General features: G+C 39.9%; 1 protein-coding gene across 1 annotated transcript in view; it reads right to left on the bottom strand.

Moving 5' to 3' along the window:
• Window positions 1-22,889, bottom strand: part of THSD4 (thrombospondin type 1 domain containing 4) — a 214,888-nt gene that overhangs the window by 143,177 nt on the left and 48,822 nt on the right. The window contains exon 5 of the mRNA XM_066328521.1: window positions 21,493-21,595. Within this exon, the coding sequence (XP_066184618.1) occupies window positions 21,493-21,595 (103 nt within the window). The remainder of the gene's footprint in view (window positions 1-21,492; window positions 21,596-22,889) is intronic.

Below are 22,889 nucleotides of genomic sequence, written 5' to 3' on the forward strand. Positions count from 1 at the left end.
CTGTATACATGGGTAATCTAGCAATTCAGAAAGCACTTCCAGCCCACTCGAAATGTTTCCAAATTCAGAATAAGTGAGGCAACTCTTGGAAGAAGCAGCAAGGAGCAATTCACATCTTTCTATGAGGTAAACTCGTCATTTCAACTAGTGATTTATTAGAAGTATTAAAGGCAAGCTATTAAAATCTCCACTCTCTGGATCTAAAACAAGATCATGTTCAGCAGATATTCCACATGCTCAAGAACTTAAATTTGTATAGCCATCTATATATTATCAGAATTCCTGATAACTGTAAAAATATCAACATGACATGAAGGGTTAAAAAGACCCAACAGGACAGCATATACATACAGCATTACCTTTTTCTTTTTGTTACTCTTGGGAAACAAAACACACCACTCTCTCCATCCTTCAAGATACTGACAGCTCATATTTCTCTTGCATTCAAAAGAACAGACAAGACTTTCTTTGTCTTAAGAACCAGAGACAAAGGAAATATTTCTATGTATGTTGGAGATCCTTAGTGGTGCTTCACAGAACTACTTTGAGGAGTCACAGGTGTAAGGTTGAGTACACTGCTGAGCTCCCATTTCCCAAGGTTTCTCAGCCTGAAGACAGAATAAGGGATAAACCACCATGAAATACAGAGCACGATGCAGTTCATACAGAACCCACATCGAGCATCCTCCCACAAGGACTAGCTCAGGTCCTCAGTGGGATGCAGGACATCTCCTCCTCCCTAAAGCCCCTGCTTTATTTCCACAGGGCACGAGATGCAATCCAGGTGTCTGCCTAAACTGTACTGCAGCACTGGCATGGTGAGCTGACCATGTGCCTCCCTCTGCTTTCACCAGGCAGCCTCCTAAAGTCAAGGCAACTTTTTGCAAAGCATATCTTAGAAATACATCCACGTTCTGCATATGAGGTGTCTGTGAAAAGAATTAGCAACTTCCTCTGCTCCCCTGTCCCCTCACACTTGGCTCCTCTTTTTTTCTGCACGACCTTAGCAGAGGCTGGCCCACCAGCCCAACCATCCAGCTGCAAGGTCCAGGAACACATTTCATTCCCTTTTGCCTGTGAATTCCAGAGAATCATACAGGAAAGCACAGCCCTACAAGCCTCCACCTGTGGGCAGCAGCACGTGCTGCCCTCCTAAGGAAAAAGGCAGAGGGATCAATTATCAAGACATGACTGGGAGGAGGCCGCATTATTCCTACCTAAGGAGGAGTGAACCTCCAGGGAGCCTCCTGATTCCTTCAGTAGACCACAGAACAAGTCTCATGTCCAAGTAATAAATTAAGCTCTGCAGAAGAGAGGTTGCTTCAGACTCTGGGCGTGGTGTCAACTCCTCCTGGGTTAGGGAGAAGGGCCAACAGTCTCCACAGGTCTCAGAAACCAGAAGTGCTAAATACTTTGATTTAAAACCACTAATAATGAAACATATAAACCTTTTGAAACAAAAGCTCCAGGTCTTACTTGCTGACACAATACAGTTTCTTCCAAACGCTTTAAACAGTTACCAATGCTCTTTGGAATTAACCCACTTATTTAAAAACAATAAATAAAAAATCTAGTTTTATAAATTCTATTGATAAGTTCCCTATGCCTTCACATATATGGAAATACTTTTAAATTATGTGGCACATCATTGCTTTCCTTAATACATAGATTTTGTTAAACAGCTGGTATCAAATGCATTTTGGATGCACAAGCTGAGGAGCAGATTTTCACCCATAATGCTAAGAGAAAATTATAAACTCCAGTCTATAAAATGCTAATGAAATAATAAATTCAACATGGAAAATACGAAGCATTGCAGTGACAAGGGAGGAATTTTCCATAAAACACCATATTCACTTTGAAAAGTTCTAATACCTGAAATCTAGGGATGCTAAAAACAATCTCAAGTCCTCTTTTTCTTTTTCTGAAGTATTATTTTCCTGCAAATGACATCCTAACCCAGGAGTGCTGTAAGAATCACAGGGAGCTATTTGAATGATTCCAGTAAGCATTACAAGCTCACCTTCTGGCTTTTGGTTTTGAATATTCACATCCATTCCATCTAAAATTACTGTGAGTGTTAAAAAGCCACATGAATCTATAGTAAATCTAAAGGATAATTTTCCTGATGTCCTTGAGACTGGAAACACCAACTTTCACATATGCTGCCTCTGGGAACTGCACAATTACATCAATTGACATCTCAAAGTTCTCTCTTAAAAACATACTGAGGCTTTGAATGGGCAGTTTGGAGCCCCACTGGACCTCTAAATAGCTGGGCAATAGTTTTAAAATATGTATTTGCCCGATGGAGTGATTAAGGTGTATAGAGGTAATACATACTTGCTACTCAGGCATGCACCACTAATAAAGATTCTAATGAAAACATCTCTAGTAAGTAATTTTATTGTTAGGATACAGGAGCCACTTCTCAAGCACTCAGCTGTATCAACTTTAGTTTCCAAGTATCAGCCTTAAGAGTTTACCCACCTCTCCTGCTCAAAATAAGCTATGGTTTTGATTCTGGAGTATGCAATAGATCTTTTACTACATGGATCTGTTGTTTTGGAACCCAACTGGACATGGTCTTGGGTAGATCTGCTGAAAGTGATCCCTAATGAGCTGCAGTGTTGATCTAGACAATCTCCAGAGGTCCCTTCTGAGGTCAGCTGTGACTTACAACTGCAGCTCCTGTTTTCTCTCAGGTATCCCCTCATGAGCAGGAGAAGCTTACACTTCATATCCAAAAACCACCACCTTGCCTGAGATCTTGCCAAAACCCCTCGTGTATATTGTACTTCAGCATAAATAGACATAACAATTAATTACATCTTCATACCACAGGATCTCTGTGATCATTCCATGCAATGTACCACAGAATACTAAACAACAAAGCAGTCAAACTTCCATTTTTAGTTTAAGTGCCTCAAATTAGGCAATAAAATTAATTCTAACATTTCTGAAACCACACGAGACTGACTGATGGAAATGCATTCACATTTCCTCCCAGACAGTAAGGCAGAAACATCTCTGCTGGGTATCATGTATGTTCAAACTCCTATGGATTTTATCACCAATGCTTTCCTGTACCAAGACCTGCCAGCACTGCTTTCCCAGCTCTTTTTATTGTGATCTTAAACATCACAATATTTGGTATTTTTCTTTAAACTACAGGCAAAAATAGGACAACTTCTCGGTCCACTTTTAAAATACTTCTTGATTTTCACATGTACAATGTTTTTAAAAAGTTAATCCATTAAAGGGCAAAATCTAGTATGCGAACAAAAATCCCTCCCCAAAATACAGTCTTTGAGATTTCACCATTTTAGTGCAGTGCCCATGTTTTTCAAGGCTTTAGTTTGACTATGTATAACACAACTAACTACAAGGTAAAAGGTGGTGTTAAAGAAGCCTGAGGAAAAAAATTGTCCCTGGAAAAAGGAAAGAAACACAGTTTTCGTTCTGACAAGACATTCTCTCCTTCTCTTTGCTGTGGTACACAGAGTAGGATCTACAGGACATGCATGGACACATACCCTGAATACTTTGCATGCCTTCCCCACCCTTAGAGCAGGAAGGCAGCTCTCCAACGCATGAGCTCATGCAAAGCCACACAGTTCTAATGCCTAATGCACTCTGGATAAGGAGCACAGCACCCACAGCTCAGGATGCTGCATTTCCTTTGTGCATCTGCCCACCTGCACATCCAGAGGGGCTCACACATCTCCAGTTGAGTCCTGAAACTTTCTACCCAGAAATTCACCTAACATAATTTCCATGGATTCTCACTAATTGTATTCAATTTATAGGTTCCGCTTGTCAATTAAAAATTATTTATGTCTGTTACTTCTTTGAATTGCTGAGTGTCTGTTCATCCCTAGAAACATACAAGGACTTGCAGGCAGCAAGTCTGATACTTCTTCCTGTTTTCTTCTATCAAGAGACAAAGTTCATGGCCTGTCTTCAACTGTTTTTTCCTTTTTAAAAAAATATGATTTTCCATTTACATTTCTAAGGAGATAAACAATGTCATTTTTCCAAATACTTACAGTTCTAGAGGGGGAAAAAAACTAGTGTATGTTGTATAACTTTAGGCCAAACTAAACTCTGAAATCAGTTTCAGAATCCTGATTCATTGCTTTTTTAGGACAAAGAAGGATGCAATGATCTGACTGGGCTCCATATAAGACATATAGAAGACAGTATCTTTCCTTCATAAAGGGAGAAATACATAATTTGTGTATCTGTCAGTAATAAAATCAGGCATCTTCTCAGTTCTGAGGACTTTCTTTACAGTAGGTAAATCCACTGGATTTAGGAGCTGCAACTGACTTGTATCTGGAACAACAATATCAGGAACTCTACTGGTGAGCTCAACCTTCCATTCCCATGTCCCTCAGTCCTCCTTTCCTCCACACAGAGCTGTATTGTTTCACAACAGAACTGTCCATTCTTTTCAGCTTTCCAGGAGTACAGACCATGAGCCAGCAGTACAAGCAGTCAGGCTTCCACAGAACCCACAACATTTCCCTACACTTCAATTAAATAGATTTGGAAACACATTGTTACAGAATTGAAGAAAATGCCAAGTTCAAATATTTTGAATCAGATTTGTTATAACACATATCTTTTACTTTCCTTTTCTCTGAGCTAGATGAAACTTTATTAAATAACTGAAATATATCAGCATCACCGTTTTTCCATTTTACCAGAGAAGCTACAGACTAAGCCTGGCCACCTTAGCTCTGTGCTTCTCTTGCACCAGCATGCAGAGAGGCTTCCTGTACCAGCCCAGCACACTTTATTAATTTTTTTTAATTGCACTTGACTCCCTTTCCCTGTTGAGGAGGCAGCACCAAAAGGACAACTGTGTGTATGCAGATGTTTGAGTTTCAGCACTGATCCCTCCCACAGTGACCAAAGGCATCACTCTGCATGAGCTCCCAGCAGCTTCTCGGCCTTGTCTGCAGATGTTGCTGGGAACTGCCATTCCCACAGCACATCCCAGCCCCAGAGCAGCAGCACCATCACTGGACACTGGCCAGAGCAGGAGCTGGGGCCTGCCAGCTCAGCCACACTCCCACTGAGCTCCACTTCCTCCAGAAACCCAATTTTAGACCGAACCAGTGAAATTGGGATTTCTCAAATACTCCACAAACATTTTCGAATGCTAATAAAGACCAAAAAAATGTATCTATGTTATAATTTTAGTTTGAACAAGGAATTTGCACTTGATACAGACCTCCCTATAAGATCCCTACCAACCATTGTTAGTTCATACTGCCAAGTAATCCCTAAACATGCAAATGGGATTTCGGCCATGTTGCATTAATCTGGAAGACACTCTCCTTCTGACAAATTCCATTTAGTTCAGGGAAGCAGACCACAGGTAACCTAGAGGACAACAGCCCAAAATGCACACGCTGTAAGTATGGGTCCTCAGCACTGGCTGTTTTCTCTACAAAAATTCATGTTCCCAGTGCATGCAAACAAAGCCAACATCATTCCACTATTGCTTTATGAAGTAATTACACCGTATTAAGATGAGGAACATGGCTCTACATTGAACTTCTGAGTATATTTCTTGGAATTTTTTAAAACAGACATAAGAAAACTGGAAACTCCCATCACAGTTTGAATTTATAATTTAAAAAAATTCAGAACAAATCCATCTTCGAACAACACTTAATTTTTCAAATTGGAATCTTTGGTTTACACAAATTTTTACATACATTTAAGTAACATTAGTTTAAAATATATACATTTGTATTTTACAGATGATACATTCTTGTTAGATATAAAGGCCTGATTTCTAGTGCTCATAAAATAGAAAGTCAAATTAAATAATGGTTGAAAACCTTTTGCTCAGATATTTTATGCAAGAGATAATCACATAATCACTTGGATGATAGGATGGACTTAATGATCTCAAAGTTCTTTTCCAACCTACTTGATGCTGTGATTCTGTGAAAAGTTGAAGACCCAAAACTTTTCCATCCCAAGAATAAATATTTTCTATGCCAAAGAAATCTCTATCTATGAAGTCAAAAGAATATTAACATTTTACTTTTTTAAATAACTTCCAATGTCCCAAAATATCTTGCTGACCTGCCCCTTCAGTGGCTGCTCATTGGCAGCAGCCCTGGGCTGGGATGTCTGACGTCTGGGAAGGTCACACACTGTGGAATTGTCTCCTGTGTTCTGGGCTGATTAAAGACACAGACTGAGCTACATGAACTGTGGCCAAAGCCCAGTAAGGTACAGTAATGCAATTACTGCTGTTACTGAACTCTCACGATGTGGGATGTAAGTGCAGGGGCCCCTTGGGAGGCAGACTTCCACAAAAAAGATTACCATGAATAATCCTAGAAAAAAGGTCTTTTAGGAAACAATATATTACTTATTTGTCCTCATGCCAGCTCTGTCCCAAAAACTGAAAAGAGGCAATAGTCTCAGAAGCGAAGGGCCTGATGGCAATTCACAGAAAAAGAGACACATACGAATGAGTTCACAGCCAAACAGGAACATTAATAAAGTATCCCTTTGATAACAGCAGGCCATGCCTATAATACCCATGTTTTCACAACCACTTGAATCTTATCTCAAGAGATCCAATGTCCCAGGCAGTAGAAAAATCCTTTTGAAACTTGGATTTGTTCTTAACAACACAGTCTTTTCTTCTTTGAAAACTCAACACCTGCTCTCCAATCTGTATTTGTAATTCAGGCCCCTGGCCTGCGTGGTTCTGCTCTAACACACAGCGGAGGGATCGCCTCTGGCATGTACAAGAATATCAATCTTGCTAATATGATTAGAAGCAGCTGTGAAGACAAATGTATACAGATTTTAAGCTGTCTGTGGTGTAGGTGCACAGACCAGTTGCCAACATACACAAATCCTCAGGCCATTGTATTTTCCCTGCAGTTGATGCCCGTGCTAACAAGATATAGAACATATGCTGCTTTCACTTGGCCCTCCAAATTCAGTATCCAGCACTAACTGTGACCAATAGCCAATATAAATAGGTGTCTGATCAGCAACATTTCCACTTTCATGTGAACGCAGTAAATATTTCAATAGGAAATTATGCAATAAGTATTTATTGAAATGTCAGGTGGACTTATTGCAAATTGCAATAATTCAGTGAATAATTCAATAATTTGAATGCTGCAATAAACACCTTAGTATGTATTGCAGTATAATTTCATAAAACATAAACTGACCAACATTTAGAATATATTATATCTGCTATACAAACATGCTGCACTTCCTTCATATACAAACACTACACAAGCTTGCATATACATAATTAAATGGTGGGGAGGGATTTACCAGTGTATAAATAAGGCCAACTGCTTAAGTTTAGACACAGGGTTTTAAAATCTCTTTGTGCACAGTTCAGTGAACTAAAAAACATATTTCAGTTCTGACTATTGATAACTGTTTGTCTCTTTGTAAACACTCTTGTCATGAAAATGAATCTCAAATAAAAAGATTTATTAGAGGCACACTTCATCAGAATATCAGCATGTAAAAGTAAAAGTAAAAATTCATTTGTGCAAACAGTTTTGTCTGTATGCATTAAGCATTAGAACTTGACAAGTCGAATAGCCTGATTTTTACATTTCAAAGTATTCTTTAAGGCCTTGGCCATATTTTTCGTTATTATTTGAATTTTGCAGATCTTCACAGTCAACCCATCACTCCTGTTATTTCATTTGGAAACCAACATGTGTTTTCCTCAAGTACTGAAGTAATTTTCTGTGGCAGTATCAGCAAAATAAGAATTACTGCTACTACTGGATAAGCCAGAGCTGACTTCACAGAACTGTGTATCAGAAAAAGGGCCAAAAGCAATCCTGTATTAAAAGATCATGCCTATCCCCAAAATTTCCTGAAGAGTAATGCTAACTGTGAGCTGGAGATTCGGCTCTTGCTGCAGGCTGTGCAGGGAGGGCAGGCATAGTTTCACGTACAGCCCCAGGATCCCATTTCCTCTGTCTCAGCCCGCAGGGCTGATGCCAAGCATGTTTACTGATGAATTCCCCATGCTCTGCACAAGGCAGCACATGAACAAGATTTTCAACCGAAACACCAGCCACTAATACTTCATCCAGCTGGGGTTTGTTCTTCTTACAGAATGCACTAAGAAATGTTGTTTTGCTGTGACTGTAAACCAGGTAAAGGTGAAATGCACTTGGGCTGGGCTGGACAAACGTGCAGGAAGCTGGGCCTGCCCACTTCACCTGTGGGAATGAGCAGCACACTGAGCTCCAGGACGTGCCTCTGGGTTTGAAACAGAGAGGACTAAGGGATTGTCCATGTAAAAGAAGAATAAATCAGAGAGAAAGGGGAGGGAAGAAATTCGATATACTAAGCAAAAAGGTAATCCTTATTGCTCTGCACTATCAGATCTAACCATGGTGCTAGAAAATCAACACTTACCCAAAAAAACCTTATAAACAGTCCCTAGAGAAAGCCAAGGTGTTTTTTTCTTTTTTTTTTAAGTCTCAGACTCAGTTATTCTTTTAATAAAGGATGAAAGAAATAACTAGACTTTCCTTCCAATTATTTTTAAGTGAAATATATATGGTATAAGTAATAGTCAGGCATAAACATCTGAAAATGCTGTAACTATCCAACAAAGGATTAAGAATGTTCAGTAAAGCTGATAGGGGTTTTGGATTAACATCAAAATAAAACCCTCAAAAGCAAGCCCAGAACCTAACTAATTAAAAGAAAAAGCAAACACTTGACAGCAAGATTGTTAAACTGAAAACCCTCTCAAGGAGAATTAAGACCATTTAAACTCAGAAAACCAAGTTCTGAGTTCATACATAATGAAGCTAAGGATAGACAAATCAGGCTAATAGCATGTCTTTTTCGACTCTTTCCCCTGCTAATGTTCTGTATGTTCATTGAGATAAAATCAATGGATTTTATTCCGTGCTTGGCTGCTGAGATTCAGGTTTGAGGAATGGACACACACAGGGAATCGTGTTCTCTCTCATGCTGTTGGAGCTCCATGGCAAGGGCTGCTCCCGTGGTGAGGAACAGCAGCCTGCAGCACCAGCTCAGGGGCAGAGCATCCTCCCAGACAGGCTGGCCCTGCTCTCAGGAGGAACCAGGCTGTGAAAAGGCTTCTCCTCTGCCCTGCTTTCCCTGCCAACCCTGGCTGCAGGTGTACAGCCAGCCACTTTCCTGAAGTGGATTCCATCATCTACACCACAACTCAATCTGCCACTCTGTGTGCAGACAGATGGAACAAGCTGTATAAAACCAGAGCAATAGGAAACTGCCTGGTATTTCTACTCTCCCATGACAGTTTCTGGTCAGAATCAGGCTTTTCTTCCATGCAAATGACTTGGCCATGTGCAAGAATCTTTTTGATATACTGTATTTTATATATTGCATTTTCAGCATTTTTTCAGTCTAGTTACAAATACAGCAGAGCCGTTCAACTGATATTTTCCCCATTTTTTCAAAAAATTTTATTTAATAAAAAACTGAAATCTTTCCTCATAATATGTTTTGCTGAAAATTAAGAGAGGGATGTCAAAATCATTTTTGCTTTCTTGTTTCACTTCAATGCTGAAACATCTTATTATACTGAAAATTAAAATAATTTTAGATCCTAATAATATTACAATTCTATATATATTTTTAAGTTTTGACAATAGTGATCCCAAATAATTTGATAATTAAAAATGTTTTGCATTCCTGGAAAATGTTCCCCTTTCAGTTTTTGTTCAAAGCTGGAATGAACACAAGTAGTCAAAATGTTAACTGTAATAACACAATGCAATCCTCTCCCTAAGACACACAGAGCAGACAAACAATAAGTTACATTACAATTCATGCCAATTTTTTACATAAACAATGACCTGTTGTTTGTTTTAAGGATGCTTTGGCTCTTGTCAGTAATGTTAAAGCATCTCATATGCATTCCAGAAAACCCACGAGACATAGAGAAAGAGAAAGACATTTGAAACTGAATTTTACAGTCAGGATCTGGACACAGAAAGATTAACCAACTTTCTCACTGCTAGATAGGAAAGCTGTGCCAGCCTGAAATGCACTTCTGCATCCCACCCTGCCTCCCCTGAGGATCCCAGAGCCTTATGCCACACCCCCATCAGTCCCAGTCCTCCCAGCTCAGGGCCAGCAGCACTGCTCTGCCTTTCACCAGATCTGATTTGGTGCATTATTTATAATTTTACTACTTCAGTTGATCAAAGTAATGGACTAGATGTTGACTTTTTAGATGTTTTGGCAGCATAGTTGGAGGAACTTGAAATTATTAAGCAGATGTTCTGTGCCATAACTGGGGGCTTGCTTTGCTCTAATGAGATGCAGTATTTGTTACAATGAAGGAAATTGCTTGTGGATTTGCTATAATGCATTTCACATACACTGGGTTACATTTTATACTGGAGCAATGAAAAGAAAATACAGTAAAAGTCTACATTACTTTTCAGATCTGATGATGTCACCAGATTCATATTATTGCATCTGAAAAAAGATCAAGCTCAACTTTTTGAGGTCTGTTTCTGTTTTTGTACTTGATATTCACCTCAGTGGTGAAACGAGTCCAAACAGTTAGCTCTTTGTGATCTCTCTCCAGAGGAATCACTGTACTATTCCAGCAGAACCAACCAGAGTGGGTTGCACCTCAGTGTTTTTAGGCCTCTGACCAAGATTATTCAGAAGCAGATCTCCTCCCTTTGTAGACATATGAACAAATTTAACACACAGTTTCTCTGGCTCTTTCAAATTCAATTTTAAATTTGTGGTGTTTGGATTTAAATTCAGAGTTATCCAGTGCAATATGGAAAGCAAATTAACAAATTCACAAGTTGACTTGGTGGACAAATGCCACAGATTTGTATCAATCTCAGTGTAAGAGTGAGGACTGATCCAGAAAAATATTAACAAGAACTATCTGTCCTTTGTAAAAGACCTCAAACTGTGGCTTAGATATTTATTATGCACCATGCCTATAAAACTTCCAAGATGTCTAATGGAAACAGCGCACAATAGAAGCCAGTTCTGCTTTTCATTTTATATACTACCACTGGGAATCTCTTTCTTCTGATGTTCATCCATATTATAAGTTTTTTCTTCACAGTGGGTAAGAGTTTCCTTGCTTTGAAAAGAGAAATTTATCATAACAAGGAATATCGAGCATATATAAATGCCAGTCCAACTACTTATACTGTCTAAATTGGCAAAATCGTTTTAATTCCCTTCATAACATTCAGCACTACCAAGTAACTCCACCAAAACACTAACAGAACACTCCAGAGACACAGAAATGCCAATATTTAATTAATAACGTACAACACAGGCACCCACATTCATATTAATAAGTAGCCTCCTTTTTCTAGCAAGCAGTAACATCAGTGAGAGCTGTGAACTCTGCTCCTTTGAAAGCCTGCGAGATGAAGTTGGAAACTGTCAATCTGAGGGCTCTTAAAGGACGGCCACATTAAAAAATACACTGTAATACTTAATCCTTTTGAACCCTCTGTAGTAGTTTATCTTTACAACCTCTCATCCCTTCCCCCACCCTTAAAATCATGCACACTGACTTCAGACTAAGCCTGAGCTCAGTGAGTCTCAGCCCTGAGCTGCAGCCACAGGGACCAACCACTCCTGGCTTTCCTACACCAGGAGCCTTCTCCCTCACAGCCCACAGCCAGCGGTTTTATCAGAACAGGAGAGGCTAAAGCAAATGACTTTTACTTGTGTTTGTCACAGGCCAAAGCAGGGGCACCAGCAGTTAGCACACTTCAGGGTCAGTTTATGTGAGGCAGAGCTCAGGCACGGCTGAGCCGCCCCCAGCAGGTGCTGGGACAGCCCCTGCAGCAGCACTCCTGGAAATGCCACACCTGCAGTTAGGGCCTCACCTGAGGCAGCCTGGATCTCTCCTTTTGGGCAAAAACTGCTCATGCCTCAAGTGCCCTACACCGTGTTTAAATGTCAAGTACCAATAAGTCACCAACGAGGAAAACGCAGCAGCAGCCTTGCCAGATCTGAAACCCAACATCTTCCAGACTTCTGCAGCCTCCCTACGATTTTCAACCAGCCACAACTTCTGACTTGTGACATTGCACCACACTGCTGGTGGTAACCAACACCAAAGGTTTTGGGTCCACTTTAGACTGATCCAAAACTGAGAAGTATTTAGAATGCTAATCAGGTAAAATCCACAAATTTTAGTGGAACCAGAACTTGTATATCTACCCTTTCAGTATTCAGTATATGTGGGTGTTCATTTCTAAAATCCATATTAGGCCATAGAAATTACATTAAGAAAACAGGATTTTACACATAAATCTGGAAAGTGCAAGTTCTACTAGTAAGAGTTTGCATAACGAATTTTTGAGTTCACAAATGGAAACTGTGAACATAAATGTTTAGATTCACATTTGACTCTCTCTGAAGTTATTGCTTTCTTTCATATTAGCTGAGACTGGAACGGGCTCAAAATGAACAAACTATATGCGAAAAGTATCTTAATATGTAATTCTTTCAATATAATGTTACATACTTAGAAGAAATCAATCTTCCAAAGCAGATGGGAAAAAGTCTCTATTTACTAAGACCCCTTTTATAGTTTATTTCTCCATTACTTCAGTGTTTGGAGCTTTTTGGAACTAGAAGTACACATCCTATTTGCACTCTTTAGGGTAACTGTCAATATTTTACAAGTTCAGTAGAATAAATTATTCACTTCTAGCCACCATTTTAATTACTCAGGAACACATATAGTAAAACAAAAGACAGACACATTTTGGGGAGAGGAAAAGAAGGAAAGTACTTTGGTCTCTGAGATGATGCCAAACCCCTTCTTTGTGCATTTATAATTTGTTCACAGAATGAAAGTAGAGCCTGAATCCCATGTTTATGTTGCTGTTTTCTGGGTCCCTGCTCACACAGCCACCCAAGAGAACCATCCCAGACTCAGCAACAGCTCCCCGAACCTTTGAGCAGGGGCTGCAGGTGCACTCTTTGAACTCATAATTTTTCAAAAAAACTGTGAAAATTTCTACTGAGTTCCCGAGCCTCCATGGAATTACGTACATACCAATTCTCTGAAAACAAAGAAATCTGGGTATTATCAGCCTGCAAAATGTTTTTTAGGATCAGACCTCAGTTCTGTTCATTTTTTTAGTTACATGTGGAATTTTCTTCTAAATTACCTCATCCAAGAGCCATTGAAGGGAATGGGAAAAACTCATGCTGACCTGAACAATTCTTATACCATTAGGACCTATAAAAAGTTATATTTATATTGCTTTTCTTTAACTTCAGCAGCAACCTGACTGGGACCTCAGCAGCCTGCTACACAGACAGCACCACATTAGGACAATTGCTCTTGGCTGGAATAGATAAATGTGAAAGCTTTTCTGAAATCAAACAGATGGAAAATACTATGAAACTATTTAAAACCTTTTGAAATGCATAACTGAATCAACAAAAACTATTTCCACACATTAACTGAGGCAAAGACAGCATATCCACTTGATTTTTAAAACTTCAAGTTGTAAAAGAAACATGTTGAATTGTACAAGAAATGTGTTAAATAAATATTTCATGCATTTAACAACAAAAATGGAACATATCTTGATAGTCCTTTGCTTAACTGCTGCGCTGTTTATTCAATATTCCCCAAAGTTAATGCATAACATATTAAAATTATTACACAGTCTTGACCTTGCAGCTCCATTTTACTCTCCAGACTATTTCATAAATTTGGGAGATAAGGCAGGATCACTGGGGTTCATGCAAGGAGTGCACACCTGCAAAACACTGTGAACCCTAAGTGTCCCCCCACTCTTGTCATCATACTACAAGAAATGGTTGTGCAGATCTGCGTGACAAGGACCCTGAGGACTACAAACATGGAACTCATACAAAATAGTTTCCTTGTGAAGCTGTAAAATACATCTGCTCAGAGCATCTGATCCTGCATGGCTCTGCTACAAAAGGAATCTATAACCAAACAGAACAGATTTAGGAGAATTCAGACTAATACTCATTTTTTGCATCCCCAAAGATGTGTAGGAATAAGGACAGGATACCCTCCTTTCACTGGTGTTTTGCTAGAAAGAATTCATAGGAAATAAAAATGTTGATTCAACAGCAAAGGCAAATTTTTTGAGTGAACTTTTGTCTCTGAAGCTTAATGGAGGACTTTTCTCATGGACAGTAGGAATTAACAGACAACACCAGCAAAGAAGACTAAAGCATCCCAAAGCTCAGTGCCCCTTACACAGCAACAGGTACTTGGACACAGGAACCACCCACTCCAGAGAGAAGAAATAACACAGTCATAACCCTCATCCTGTCCCCATTCTCTCCTTTGTCTTGGCAAACCCAACATACAACAGATTGGGTGCTACAAAATTAAATGGAGATTTCAAAGGGGTTTTTATCCTTCCACTGGGTAGGACTATAGGCTACCACACAGCCTTTGGGAGAACTGACAGAAAAGAGGAATCAGCATTATCTTTATTTCTTATTCATACATGGCAGAGGTGTTGCTGCTGAGAAACCCGTGCTTCATCCAAAATGGAGGACTCAGGAAAGATGGAGACCAACCCCCTGGAATTGCCAGGGCAGGTTAAATTCTTAGGGTATGTTAATTTAAAGCAACCTTGCTATATGCTAATTTTCACTCCTGGAAAATCACATCCATAACCACACCCTTGACCCCTAGTAGGCCCCTGTTCCTAGGGTATTCCCTTGCCCATCTTTACACAACTCAGACTGCTCTCCAAATCAAAGGGATTCAAATCCTCAGCTGTCCACTTGCAGCATGTTTTGGGCGCTCTGCACAGGCACTGGACACAATGAAGTTATGTATGAACCACAGACAGATAAGGACAGGTACAGATTGATTACATGAGCTCATGTATTGCTGACTCATGTAGCCCTACTTATTACAGACTTCACCTGACAGCCAAGTCAGACATTGAGAAAGTTCTGATAAACCTACTAAATGCTTAACACCAATGCCTTGTGCTTTGTGAATCAAAGCATTTCACTGATTCCATTTTATGGGGTGGAGGTGTTTGTTTTTAATTCATTTCTGAATATTGGATGTCTGCATCTTGTTTCAAGGGACACTAATAGCTAAAACAGACAAATTTTATCTAGGTATCTGTACCACTTGCTACCACGTGTGCTTTGCAAATAACAAATCTTCCATCTACATTCTGTTCTAGCCTAAGAATCTTCAGTACCACACAATCTGGATACAATTTTGTTTCTACGTCTGAGCCTGAAAGCCACAACATCCGTCCTTAACTTTCTGCTCCAAGCTAAAGAACTAAAAAGTGTGCTTTGAAATGAGGCCATAATTCTTCCTGGGACATTTCCCCAGCTCACAATTAATGCAACTGGACAGGTCAGATGCTCTAAGATACACCAGTAAATATTGGTCAGCTGGACACAGAGGGCAGAGTCTCTCTTACAGCAAACCAAGGCTACATTTATCTAAGGCCTGTAAGGATAACAGATGTCTGTTATCCTTATCTGTCTGCTTTCCTGTCTTACAAATATATCCTGTTTAAATGGTTTATCTTCCATGGTACTTCAGAGTGTCTTGAATTTACAGCTGAATGATAACACTTGATGGATGTAACTTTCCATTTTCCTAAAGGCACTAACAACCATTTCCAGTTCTTGAGGCTCATCCAGGTGTCCATCTATAAACATCCACTTCTTGCTCTCACCACTCTTAACCCACTTTCCCCTCCAAACAGCAAGTAGAAAAGTGAGGAAATTAAAGTGTGCACAATGAATTAGAAACCTTACATGTGGTACATGTGATCTATTACAGAGAAACGGCTCATTTCAGTCACCAGAGTATGGTGGGCCCTGCTTAAAACACTACACTTAAAAATACATTATTAATTATTGTAACAAACCACAGAATCAAAGGTAAAAGCCAGGCTCTAATATTACTGAGCTTCTTACAAATGCAAATCAAAATACATTTAATAATAAAATTATACAGAAAGAATAACTATAAAAGGTAAGTTGCCATGTGGAAGCACTAGGTTTCCATATACATAAATATGGCAGCATTTTTTTATTAAAGTCTTCTATAGAAGTAGTTACATATTTCAGTAATACACAGGATATTTACAATTTCCAGGTCAAGCTCAACACAACAGATGTTCAGGAAGCAGATTTATAGATGAAGTCAAAGAAATGCCTCAGATACTTCACCACAACCATACTTTTAAAACTGCAAACTTCCATCTGCTTTCTCTTGTGATCCATTCACAAACCAGCAATAAATAAAGGGGAAACAGGGACATAGTATAAGTGAACTTCTTGTTCTGCATTTGAATAAATTCTACTCTCATAAGTGAGCAATATTTCAAAAATATTCCAGTTAAAAGTGAAATAGAATTTTCAGTAATGTGTGAAAAATGGATACTTCACTGCCTCACAAAGGACTTCCACTAAGCCTGAAGGAAATCAGAGACCATATTCCATCAGAATTCAAGAGGAATTTTATGCCTGTAGTGCCTAAACTCTTGTCAGTAATTACAGGTAGATGCTTCAGACGTCTTGTATCTCCCCTTATGGAAGCGGGAACTGTTTGAGTTGTAACTAATCAATAAATATAAACACCATCTACTCCTTACATTTCAAGTCTCCCAAAACGGTCTGTCTGCCCACAGCTTTCACATGAAACAGGAGAAGTAATAAAAATTGTCTTAGAAAATAAACTGCATTCAATTAAAGGACATGCACTGTAAAGAACAACTAACCACAGAATGGAACAGAAGCAATCAAGAAGATTTCTAACAGGTGGAGGCAAAAAAGAACCAGAGAAGTATGGTCTCCTGCAAAGAGAAATGAAGACTTCAAGCAGCTGCCTCCTTGAATATAATACCTTGCAGCTGGGTGAACTGCAGCACAGCTGGACTATTTCTAGAGATACTGTATATAGATTCCCAGTACACATGTATATATACATATATAGTTGCAGGATATATGTCTATCTCTATGTTCACTACCTAGAAGTTACTTGAGAAAGTGTAAATAAAACAGAAAGATGACTTCTTGTCCTCTGGGTGAAAACATCAGGTTGTCCAAGTATTACACACAAAGCTGAGAGGATGCAGTTCAGCACAGCCTCTCCTGAGCCCAAAGGAACTGGCCATCACAAATCAGGGAAGGCCAAGCATTAATAAACTGGGACTGGGTTACCCTAGGGTCTCAAGGACTGCACTGCCAAGGATCACAGGCCTTCAGGAAACACCTGAAACCTTCCTGACCATACACAACAATCAATCCTTGAGTACTCTAAACTGGAGTTCCACTTCCAGTTAACCTGAACAGATGATGTGTTAGATTTCTCCACATATATCAACCTTCGAAGTGTTTGTAGAATGGTGTCATACTAACATGTAATTAACTCCAGCAATGGACATCAAATGAATCTTTGCTCTAATAATATGTAGGTACAGGTAAATAATATATATTTATAATTTGTTTATAAACATATCTCACAATCCTAAGAGAAGAAAAAAAAACCCACACTAAACCACTGAAAACACGCATAATATATTCAGGCTTGGCCTTGGAACAGCTTTCTGCTGTTCCATCACTGAATGGAAAATACTCCACAAAACATCTTATTGATGAGACTTTAGAATTGAATAAATGGTCTCTTCTCAAGCCCTTATACCTTTGTCTGCACAAAGTCCAGGCAGCAGAGTCACAACCTCCCAAACCTGAAGCATCAGCACAAATGCTCTGTGCCTGCAGCTGACCATCCAGAGTCCATAAGCAGCTTCTGCATTGTCCTGGTAACTGCACTCCCTGTACCTCCTCTCTGAAACCAGCCTCCTCTGACTCCTGAGTACTCCAAGTGCTTGATGCTATTTGCTCCCTTCGGCACCTGACCAAGATTTTTAAGAGATCTTAGGCTTTTCTTCCATTTCGTAATTACTGAAATCATATTAATGAGACCTCATTCAGTGTCTTCAGTGTCATCAACTGCCAGCAGACTCGAGAAGTTTCTTAGCAACTTAACATCCTAACTTGGGCCACTATATTTTGATCTGTTAGAAGAAGCTTTTTGTCATTCAAAATGAGTGAAAACTGTTACAAATCCAGCAAGAAAAAAACCACAAATCAATAAATGCAGCAGCTTTGCATTACTCTTCAGTCTTCATCTTAATACCCAAACTGATTCAGACTAAATCTTACATGCCTCTTGTCTGACATGAAGTATTGAAGCTGAAGTATTTACTAGACACTCATGGAAGCTATAAATTCCATTTTCTTTTATTTATCCCAGCTGTATCAGGCAGACATCTCTAAATGGAAGGTTCAGGTTACTCGAAGATATTTTAAGATAAAAGTGAACTGATAAATGATTTAACAGCATGAACAGATTTACCTGTACAGTGAGTTCTCCTCTGAAGACAACACAGGCGTTAGGATGGAGTATTGACATGAGTGTCATTTTAGAGAAAAGAGCACTACTGAAGCTCAGCATGAAAAACTATGCTGACCAAATATCCTTCCATTCATTCAGTGCTTGGATGTGGACAAATTTCAAGTAAAAAAAGCCAGCTGAAACTGCTTCCTTGCCTGCCACAAGGCTGGGTGCTGATTCCTGGCCCTGTCAGCCTCTCTTGCCCCAGCTGATTTTGAACCACTCTTTGTGGTGCCTATCAGTAGTTAGATTTGACAACAACGATACTGGGGGACACTGGGGATACATTTTTTCCCCCCAAAGAAAATGCAGCAGTGACATCAGGGCCATTTGACACACCCTTCTTTCAGCCACAGGAATTTTCATCCCAGTTGAAACTCAGCCTGACTCCAAATGTGCTCCCAGGAGCAACGTGGTGTTACAGGGTCTGTAAGAACTCCTGTCTCTCAGCATCAAACAGAACAGCGAGGTCTCAGGAGCCAGGCAGGCCTGGCAGTGAGCAGCACTGGAAGAAAGGCTGCCAGGCCTTGCAGAGGAGCTGTCTGGAGCAGGTGAAGGCGCAGCCCTGGAGCAGCAGAAACGGGGCCTCTCCGTGTGCTCCAGCCCAGCCCTGGCTGCCAGCAGCAGCTCCTGAAACTGCTCCCGAGGCCTGAGCGTGGCTCTGTTCCTAGAAACCCGCCTGCCTGCATCCAGCACTGCAGCCAAAGACATCTTGACTCGACCAAGTGGAACTAAATCATGTGTACAGACACCACTGTGATGATCCCTGAGCCACGTCCCTGCTCCTGCTATTGCCTCTGGAGCCAACATCCAGTCAGGCCCAGCACAAGCCACAGCTGCACATGTAAAATCACACACACACACACTGGGAACAGCCAGGATTCCTGGGAAATAAGTGTCCTGCCCTGCAAACAAGTGCAGTCACCTGAAAGGGGAGCTCTGAAACTAGAGCTGATTTATTTACAACAAAAAGCAAACCAAAACACCATTTGGAGGGAATGCTTGGTCAAGCATGCATTTTAGAAAACTCCCAATTAAAAATTCACTGTAAAATAACAAAACAAAAAGTTAACAGAACTATTTCCATTTAAACTTGGTATTTTCTTTACTTTGAGGGAAAAGCCTCAATATCTGTTAGGGGTAAATCATGTCTGACTTTCAGTGGACCAAGCTCTGATTTGCCAAATCTCTTTTTTTCTCTAAGAAAATGAAATTGCCCCAACTTTGCAGAGTTTTTCTCCTTGTCATCTCCTTCACTTGGAAGAAAGAAAAAAAGCCAAGTCCCCAGAGAATTAATTTTTAGTTCTTTCAAGTTTTACACACTTGGGGGTCGGTCCTGACATGTCACCATTCTGAAAAGCAACCAGGACCCTGCAGGGAGCAGAGCTCACCGTGCCTGTCCTGCACAAATGTAACTCTACCAGCTGGAACAGAACCCCAGGGCTGGGAGTGCTGCTTAAAAGGCTGTTTATTAGACATACCTGGCTGACATTTTCAAACAGAAGTCAAAACAAGAGGGCCTGCAGTTGACCAGGGCTTTTTGCAGTTGTTGATTTGAAAATACTGCATTTAATGATGGATTTTGGATGCACAAGACTATCCAGGTATCCTCCTGAAGCCAAAATATCAGGCACAAGTTCTGCTGGAGGGGACTCTAATGCATCTTTAACCTTACAGAGAATTTCTGACAAGAAAGTCTGCAGCTATCTCCTTCCTTTCAACAAATGCAGCCATTCTTCACTAAGAAAGACTCCTGTGGCCAGATCCCCACAGTCATCCTTTTCAATGAACCATTAGGTTCTCTCCTTTCAACAGATTCCTTCATCCAGCCATCAAAAGGTTATGAAATTTCCATCACAATTAAATATGAAAGTTAACTGAACTTAAGATTTCAAATTAAAGAGTTCAATTATCAGTATGATTCAAACATTCATTATTTCTGTAGAGTTAAACTTCCTTACAGATTTTATGGTTATGTCACTGTGATGTTTTCCCTCTGCCACAACTGGATCCTTCTTCTCAAAACCTGCCCTTAAAGTCATCATGTGCTATTGGTTGTCCCACATTAACTAGGTTTTTTCATTAAATACTCTAAATTCATAGGGTTTATAGTCCTTCTAATGTGACTTTTTTAATAAAGACAAAAGTTTATGTTGGAGCAGCAGCAGATAAAATGGGTTAGAAATGCAGCTGCACCAATCTTGAACAAGGGAGAAATAAAAATATATGTGTTTTTTTAAAACAACAATAATCACACTTAACTCACCAGCAAGACAGTGCTGTGAATTACAGTTTAACTGCCCTTATTGATCCAGTATAAACATTAGGAGCAAGCTGTGCTGTGCAGGGGAGGGAAAAAGAAATGATCATGGCATGTTCTAGATCCCCTGATTCATCTTTCCTGGCAGAAAATAGAGTGAGTCAAAGCTGCTGTGTAGGAAGCAAAGAGAGGGAGGTGGGCTGAGCTGCCTCAGCACTCGTTGGGTCTTCCCAGCTGGGTTTGGAAAGGGATGCACCAAAGCTAACACATCCATTGTAAGTCTTCAGGGCCACCCTGCAGAAGTGATGCTGTCTGCAGAAGGTGCCTTCAGCCCTGTGCTGGCTGGGCTACTGGCTCCTTGTTCTGCCTAAAGGCATGGCACCAAGTGCCAGAGCTGTACAGCTCTGAAATTCCTTCTGGGCAGCTTCACAGAGCCAAACACAGCTTTAACTAGAAACACAGCACACACTGAAGGTCATAACTGGAGATAAAGACGTGCAGCTCTGCCAGTCTTCACCATGCCCACAAGAAATAGGACAAGGACTGAGACACGGCTACATGAGAAACAAACATCATCAGATCTAACTGGGTGTCAGATACAAACCTACCTCCATCTGCACTGACTCATGTTCAGCTGTAAAAATAGGTAACATCAGCTGTGGAACAAAGCTGCCTGATGGCTCCCACTAAGTAAAAATCACATCTGCCTTTCCAAAACACAATCTGTGTAATAATGCACATGCAAGTTGTTTTCTCTTACCTTCTGCAAAAGGCTCCCATTCATAAAATCGACCCATAAATGGCTTGTTATTGTATGATGCACATTGTACCTCTCTAATATTCCTGCTGCTTTCAGGACACATCTGTTTAGAGGAAAAAAAAAAAAAAAAAAAAAAAAGAAACAAAAGAAAAAGAAAAAGTAGCATTATAATCAACAGCAAAGTTATTTTTGCCTTCCTATTAATGAACTTTAGAAGGTTAGTGAAGGCATTGCAAAATTCTATTCCAGATGAATGATATAAACTTCAGGAGACCTCTTTAAAACAGGTTAACAAGCTGTGCTGTTAAGTAACAGTATCAAAAGTGCCTGTTGAAGAAAATTAATTTGTGAAGTTTATGGAGCAACAGTTCTATTAAAAAAAAAAAAAGTAATGCTTTTATTGAGCTGTCATTTTCCTCAGCAACAGCACAACACTTCATGATAAATACAATATTAGATAAGAATTACTTCCTTTTCACAACAGCTTCATATTTTTCATCATTAACTTTTTAGGCTCAGATTCAACGGAGCTGAAACACTCAACGTTCATGCTTCCGTAACTTATCAAAAGTTGCCCACAGCAGATTCTTACTCTTATCTTATGCTTCCATACCATATTTCCACTTTTCCTTTTGTATTTCTACATGCTGCTATTACAGCCCCTGCAGGACTTTGCACTTTAACTCATGCCTTCAGATACTGAGCTCTTGCAACTGAAGAGTTGGTATAGGAGTTCTGCAACTAAAGAGCTGCTTCTATACAGGCACACGTACAAACACGGGTATTGAGGCAGGGCAGGTTTTACAGGTGGAAGTAGAATCCTTCCTCAGGTCACCTGCAATGCACACCTTTGGCAGACCAGCCTTGTTTGCATGTGAAGTTGATTCCAAAAGCAAATACAAGTTAAACACCTAATGACTTTGCTCTGCCTGAATCCTCACATTACTGCAGTTACAGCAGATTACTCTGTGTGTGGGCATATACCAAGGGGAGAAAGCCTTCTGCCAAATGCAGGGGGTTAATTAGAACAATTTCTATGCCTGGAAAAAATAGGCAAGCTTTGGGCACAGATGCAATTTTTTTGCATAGCCTTTAGATAATAAAAACTACTACTAAAAATACTATTCAAAAATGGTAGAAATCACATTAAGTACTCGACTAGAACAGCAGAATATTTTTTCAATATGACATATTTTAAGGGAAAGCTAGAGATAGCATTTTATGAAAAGAACACAGCTAAAGAACTGTGTTTTCAAAGGGAACAGAAGAGAATCATGAAGAACAACTCTTGTTGCAACTGCAAGTCAGTTCTCTTGTCTGTATAGGAGGAAAGATTGGTGGTCTGCAGGGGAAGCCAGGCACATCAGAAGTCCCAGGAGAGTTCTTCCTTTGTATCC

This window comes from Sylvia atricapilla, chromosome 13 (genome assembly GCF_009819655.1).
Source record: "Sylvia atricapilla isolate bSylAtr1 chromosome 13, bSylAtr1.pri, whole genome shotgun sequence".
Classification (NCBI taxonomy): domain Eukaryota; kingdom Metazoa; phylum Chordata; class Aves; order Passeriformes; family Sylviidae; genus Sylvia; species Sylvia atricapilla.